The 6,972-nt window shown below is 61.9% G+C and overlaps 2 protein-coding genes across 2 annotated transcripts; one reads left to right on the top strand and one right to left on the bottom strand.

The window, feature by feature from the left end:
- Positions 1–919: 919 nt before the first annotated feature.
- On the bottom strand, positions 920–2,841 carry LY79DRAFT_549086 (major facilitator superfamily transporter). Its single transcript, XM_060557445.1, has 2 exons — positions 2,503–2,841; positions 920–2,379 (listed from the first exon to the last, which is right to left on the bottom strand). Exons 1-2 carry the CDS (start codon positions 2,769–2,771, stop codon positions 1,107–1,109), a joined length of 1,542 nt encoding a protein of 513 aa, XP_060415732.1. The 5' UTR covers positions 2,772–2,841; the 3' UTR covers positions 920–1,106.
- Positions 2,842–5,144: 2,303 nt separating this feature from the next.
- On the top strand, positions 5,145–6,797 carry LY79DRAFT_589080 (Mur ligase; the record flags this gene model as incomplete). The annotated part of the gene is made up of 1 exon (XM_060560995.1): positions 5,145–6,797. The coding sequence occupies one exon, from the start codon at positions 5,145–5,147 to the stop codon at positions 6,795–6,797; it is 1,653 nt and encodes a 550-aa protein (XP_060415731.1).
- Between the last annotated feature and the right edge of the window lie 175 nt (positions 6,798–6,972).

Below are 6,972 nucleotides of genomic sequence, written 5' to 3'. Positions count from 1 at the left end.
TGAAGGCAACGGACGTGTTGACTCCGGAGGAGGGCAGGCTAGTGGCTGCAACCCCATCTATCCAACCTGAGGGTATCAGCATCCTGCTAGGTCACGATGTGGATGAGTCTTGAATCGAGACTCGCCAAAAAGGGCCTGGACCTTCTCGAGGTTCGAAGTCTTCTTCATCTGACTACATATACCGCACTAAAAAGGGGGCTGTTTGGTCCAAACCCTTCCTTGCCTGGGTATTCACTAGATGATTGTACTGTCGTAGGCTCTCGGTCAGAGAGAACCAACCCATATCTGCATACAAAGCCCTGCAGAAACACCTCGATTGATTGGGAACGCAAACGAACCACACAACTCCGGGCCTCCAATCGGAAGTATTCTCCGCGTGTAGGTGGCCGTGATTCCGCCAATGAAGCTCGGCGACTTGTGCGACCTGCCGACATGAAGTGAAATAGGAAACGCCTCATCTGTACCTACGTAAGTGAATTCAATAGTTCCATCACCTTGTGCCTTTCCAATGAAGCCATCTCAACCAGGAGTTGTACGGCAGATAACAAGACAACAGCGAACCACCACCCTCTTCACCGGATACCACAGCCGGCGCTCGCCCGTTAGTCTCCGTCGCCGTGTTGAGTGCTCACTGCAACCTTACACCCATCACCCCCCCCCCCCTCGCCACCGGGTGAGCGGAAGCATTGTGACTTCATTTACCGTGAACCTGGAGCCTGAAAGCTTGAAAGAGAGACCGCCATCCCCAGACTTGATGCGCCACGTGGAATGCACTTCATCCGTTTAGCCTGAAGATCAAAGGTTGGTTGAGCCTCTCTTCAGCATGCAGCTGGAACACCATTGCACGGGGTTCGCACGATAGGATTATGGGAGTTGCTACGGTGCCACAGGCCTGCGTCTCGAGAAGACTTGTGAGTGTATGCAAGATTATTATTCTGGGTATCCGCCCGATGCTCGCTAGAGTGGGAAAACGAAGAAAAAAAGAAAGAAAAAAAGAAAGAAGAAAGAAAAGAAAAGAAAAGCCTAAAAGCTACGCCTCTGCCTTATGCAACGCTATGAACCCCAGACTGATGATGATATGGAGCAAAACCTCGACCGGCGCCGGCTCACCGACCCGTCCGGCTCCGGAGCGTCTTCAGCCCCGTCTTGTGCTCGGTGTGCTTCTTGCTCAGCTGCTTCTGCCCGATGAAGAGGCTCATGACGAGCCCCAGCGCGGCGAAGGCGACGTAGACGATGTACATGGTCCTGAGGCTCGTCAGGTACGCGCCGCGCGCGACGCGGCCCTCGTCTCCCTGCAGGCGCGCGACGACGCCGACGCTCGACGCGGCGCTCGACCCGGAGAGCATGTCGGCGAGCCCGGGCCCGAGCTCGGCCAGCAGGCGCGGGCGCTGCTTCTGCATCTCGTTGTTGAAGACGACGCCGCCGACGACGACGGAGATGGACGTGCCCATCTGGCGCACGAAGCCGAAGGCCGAGGTCGCGGCGGCGATGTCGCGCGGGCCGACGGACGCCTGCACGGCGATCAGGGGCGCCTGGAAGTTGGGGCCGATGCCGAGGCCGGCGACGATCTGGTAGAGGACGATCTTGGCGAGGCGGCGGTCGGCCGGGAGGTCGTAGAAGAGGCCGAAGCCGACGGTGGCGACGAGCATGCCGCCGACGATGAGGTAGAAGTAGTTGCCCGTCTTGCGGATCAGCACGCCGGCGGCGGCGGACATGAGGGAGAGGGAGAGCACGTAGGGCAGCAGGTAGACGCCCGACATGAGGGAGGAGACGCCCAGCACGCCCTGGAAGTAGAGGGGCAGCCAGTAGCTGCCGGAGATGAAGGAGAAGGCGTGGCAGAAGGAGGCGGCGAAGGCGGCGACGTTGGCCCGGCTCCGGAACAGGTGCATGGGGATGACGGGGTACCGGGCGTACCGGCACTCGTTGACGACGAAGAGGCCGGCGGTGAGGGCGCCGAAGACGAGGAGGCAGATGACGGTCGGCGAGCGCCACGGGTAGCTCACGCCGCCGAACTCGAGGCCGAGGAGGAACATGAGGGTGCCGCCGATGATGGCGGCGGTGCCGGCCCAGTCGATGGCCCTGAGGCCCTCGAGGGCCGGCGTGCGCGGGTTGTGCAGCTTGAGGACGAAGAAGAGCACGACGATGCCGACGCCCGAGATGGGCAGGTTGATGTAGAAGCACCAGCGCCACGTCACCTTGCTCGTGAAGACGCCGCCCACGACGGGCCCGACGGCCGCGGCCACGGCCCAGACCACGCCGAGGACGCCAAAGTAGACGCCGCGCTGGCGCATCGAGAAGAGGTCGCTGATGCAGATGTTGACGAGGACGATGATGCCGCCGCCGCCGATGCCCTGGATCGCGCGGGCTCCGATCAGCATCCTATGGGGGGGGAAGCGAGTTTTGTCAGTTTGTACGATACATCATGTGAAGGAGTGGGCAAAAAAACAAGAAGAAGAAGAAGAAGAAGAAAAAGAAAGATAGAAAGAAAAAAGACACCCTTACCCCATGCTCGTGGCCAGGCCGCAGATCAACGATCCGACCCAGAACACGCCGGCCGCCGACAGCAGCACGGGCTTCCGGCCCCAGATGTCGGAGATCTTGCCCCACGTCGGCACGAAGGCGGCGTTGGCGAGGAGGTAGGCGCTGCCGACCCAGACGTAGCCGACGTTGCTGTTGAACTCCTCGGCGATGGTGGGGATGGCGGTGGTGACGATGGTGACGTCCAGCGCCGCCAGGAACAGCGCGGCGCAGAGCGAGAGCACGATGAGCATGGTCTCGAGCTTCGTGCGGCCGGATTCCGGGTCGTCGTCGGCGTCGTCGTCGTCGCCGCCGCCGCCGCCGCCGCCGCCGGACGCCGCCGACCCCTTTGTCTCAGCGGCCGTGTCACCCGTCGCTGTTACGGCGACGGTGGCGTCGTTGGACGGCACGTCCGCCTTGGCGTCTCCGGCGGTCACGTCTTGACCGGCGCCATCATGAGGGCTGCGGATGGTTGCCGAGTCGGCGCTGGTTGTGGTGGTTGAGCCGCGCTCGGTCTGCGAGCCGGCGGCGCGCTCGAGGTCGTCGACTTTTTCGTCGTCGTGGACCCCACGAAGGTCCTTTTCTAGCATCGGCACCGATGTTGGCGGTGTCTGACTGTTGTTGGCTATACAAGTGAGTCGGCAATGTGGGAGATCCAAATCCTTCGTTGACCCTCACACCGATGAACACGCGGTGCCGTTGGTGTTTTTTTCTTAGCAGTAAGATGAGAGCATTCAACTTTAACCAGTCCAGTCCAGCCTCTTAGTCAAGAGTATTAAAAAGAACGAAAGGAATCGTCACAGCACAGAGCGACGGATGATGATACTAGGGAAGGTTGACAAGCGCGCAGGAGGTAAGAGAAGAGAGAGAGAGAGATGACGTTGCCAAGAGACATGCATGCCATCTTATTAATCATCGCGAAGGAGTAGAAAAGGAAGAAAGAAAGAAAAAAAGTGACCAAAAGAGGTTGGCGCGCGTAAACAGATCTGCGTGTCATAAGTGATGACACTCACCTCCACATGCGCTACAACCTGACCCCCCCGGCTTACCCGGCCACATGGCGAGGATGAGGAAAAGCAGGCATTTTCCGAGCAGTCTCGAAGCAGCTTAGGGAGAGGGAAAAAAAATTAAAATTGAGTGTAGGAACTGCCCGTCGGTACGGATAGGCATCCTGGACTCTGAGCGGGTTGGATTAGGTTGGCGTCTTTTCCGCGTTGGGATCGAGGTCAAGGTCGACGGCCGAGGCGTTGCCGCGTTGCCGAATCGGCGAAACTGTCTCGCCTGACTAAACCACGTTTGCTCATTCCCACGTTTGGCATGTTTGAAGTGGGCGAATGCGAGACCCCTCGGACTCGACCGGGGGGGGCTCTACTCGACTCGACGGGCTCGCCTCCAAACGGCACGTGGTGGTGCTATGTTCCTAGGCCAACTCCGTTGGTCTCTTCGTGACATCGGCCGTAGCACTCCCACACTGGCTCGTGTGACGGTATGATTCATCCTCTCGTGGTGTAGGTAGTAGTGAAGGCGAAGCTAGGAGGAGGTGGTGGTAAGGCGAGCGCGGGCTCGGAGATGGAGGAGGCCTTTGCTCGTAGACTCGGACTTCCCATCGTATACCTCTGACCCCCTTGACCTTGCCGTGCTTCGGAAAATAGCCGTATGAGATACATACCGGTAGATGCCTGGCGTCTGGTAAGCGGCCAAACCCTGACTCGAGACCAGACCACCCCCCCCCCCCCCCCAGATCGAACGCCAATCGACCCGCCCTCGCGACGCAGGTTAGCATACCGTGACCGCTTCGTGGCGGAAATAGTGCCATGCAAGGAAGCACCCCGCGCGGCGCGACGCCATGTGCTTGTTCCCCGCACTCGGCGGCCCATCCTAGCACGCCGCAAAAGGCTTATCATGCTCAGTCGTCGGTGCAGATCGGCGGCTCTCTGGACGTTCGTCTCATCACATATCAAGCAAGACCTTCTGAGAAGGCCGAAGGGAGGGTTGAAAGCTCGGTTGAGAGGCCGGTGGCATCGGGAGGACGGCCGAGCTCTCGGCGATGCCTCTCGGAATCCTTTGAACGGGCACAACCGAGAGTCTTTCCTTGCAGACCGAATGCTGGGTATATTATGCCCTCAAGCCAGCACTGTATATGATCTAGGGGTGTTGAAGGTTGAAGGTGAAGGCCGAATCGAGAGCATGGTTCGTAGGACGTAGCAAGACATAATAAATAGATGACAGTACGGACATATACCGGTACCGGTAGTAAACCAAGCAGAGTGTGGGTCTCATAATTATATGTTGCTCCCCTTTGGAGAAGCTCATCTCAAGCGGTAAGTAAACTCAACTCAAACTCGGCTCACAAGATTCCATCTCACAATCCAGTCTCAGCCTCATCTCACTCACTCGGCCCCAGAATCCGCTCTCCGCCGGGAAGCTTTCCGCTTGCACAAAACTCTCCTTGTTTTCATTGGCTTTTGCTCCATGATGCTTCATACGTGATTAGCCCATCTCCAAAAACACAAAAAAAACATAATCCCGTTTCTCCTCTTCTCACACTCATGAGGCTCTTCCTCCTACGACAAGCCTCAGCCGCATCTCACCTCGTCAGATACCCGACCGCCCGGTCCCTCACCACCATGTCTTCTTCATCCGCCTCTTCCCCCCCGACGTCGACGTCGCGGACGTACGCCGACGCCCTCGACCTCCTCAACACCCTCATCCCCAACACAAAGGTCCACGCCCTCTTCGGCAAGCCCCAGGACCCGAAGCCGCCGTCGCCGGCATCCGACCCGAACCTCCTCGCCGTCCCCGAGATGCGCGCCTGGCTCCTCCGCGCCAACCTGACCCCGCAGCGCCTCTCTGCCCTCTCCTGCGTCCACATCGCCGGCACAAAGGGCAAAGGCTCCGTCGCCGCCCTCACCACCTCCGCCCTCCTCGCCTCCGCCCGTTCAAACTCCGGCACCGGCACCGGCCCCGGCCCCGGCCCCGGCCGCGTCGGCACCTACACCTCCCCGCACCTCGTCACCCCGCGCGAGCGCATCGCCATCGACGGCCGGCCCGTCTCCCAGTCCCTCTTCGCCGCCGCCTTCTTCGAGCTCTGGGACCTCCTCTCCGCCTGCCCCGCCGACGACGACGACGGCCCCCTCGCCGGCCTCCCCGCAGGCGCCAAGCCGTTCTACTTCCGCTTCCTCACCCTCCTCGCCCTCCACATCTTCCTCCGCGAGGGCGTCCGCTCCGTCGTGCTCGAGTGCGGCATCGGCGGCGAGTACGACGCCACCAACGCCGTCGTCCGGTCCGCCGGCGGCGGCGGCGCTGCCGTCACGGCCGCCGTCATCACCCAGCTCGGCGTCGACCACGTCGCCATGCTCGGCGACACCCCCGAGGCCATCGCCTGGCACAAGGCCGGCGTCATGAAGCCCGGCGTCCCCGCCTTCACCCGCCGCCTCGACGCCCAGCCCGCCGTCATGGACGTCCTCCGCGCCCGCGCCCGCGAGGCCGCCGCCCGCCTCGTCGAGGTCCCCGACGACGACGTCGACGCCTGGCCCGGCGTGTCCGCCGCCAAGCTGCCCGGCGGGGCCTTCCAGAAGCGGAACCAGGCCCTCGCCGCGCTCGCCGCCGCGCACCACCTGCGGGTCCTCGAGGGCCGGCATGGGGTCGAGGCGGACACGGACGCGGGCGCGAGCGCGCTGTTGCGGGACGTGCCGGAGACCGTCGTCGCGGGCCTGCGCGAGGCGACGCTGCGGGGTCGGCACGAGGTCCTCGAGCGCGGCAACGTCTCGTGGCACCTCGACGGCGCGCACAACACCGACAGCCTGGCCGAAGCGGCGCGCTGGATGGCAGCCGTCGTCGCCGTCGTCCCCGGGGACGCCGCCGCCGCCGCCGCCGCCGCGACGACCAAGTTCGCGCTCGTCTTCAACCAGCAGGAGCGCGACGCCTCGGCGCTCCTCCTGGGCCTCCTGCGGGAGATGGAGGCCGCGGGCGTCGACGTCGCATCGAGGCTGGATGCCGCCATCTTCACGCGCAACGACAAGACCAGCAGCGGCGGCGGAGCAGAGGACGCCGGAAAGGCGGCGGCGACGGTGGACGTCGCGGTCCAGGACAAGTGCGCCGCGGCTTTCAGGCAGGCGTACCCCGGCGTCGACGCCCTCGTGTGCCGGGACCTGACGGAGATGAAGGGCGCCGTGGACGCCGTCGCCGCGCAGAGCACTAGGACCAGGGTCCTCGTCACGGGGAGCATGTATCTCGTCGGCAACGTCATCGGCCTGTTGGAGCCAGACGGTTTATTATAAGCCGGTTTCGGGAAAAGAAGAGCATAAAAACAACAACAACAAATAGTAGAAAATACCTCTCGAGAGATGGAAAAAAAAAGGGAGTTGAATCCGCGTGGACATGCGCCCTCATCTATAATTCCGTAAACCGCCCCCCCTCCCATCTATTGGTATTCCGTTCCGTCTATCCCATCCG

This window comes from Colletotrichum navitas (assembly GCF_030913465.1).
Source record: "Colletotrichum navitas strain CBS 125086 chromosome Unknown LY79scaffold_19, whole genome shotgun sequence".
Classification (NCBI taxonomy): Eukaryota; Fungi; Ascomycota; class Sordariomycetes; order Glomerellales; family Glomerellaceae; genus Colletotrichum; species Colletotrichum navitas.
The sequence above is the reverse complement of the archived record's forward strand: the minus strand, read 5'-3'. Positions and strand labels throughout refer to the sequence as shown.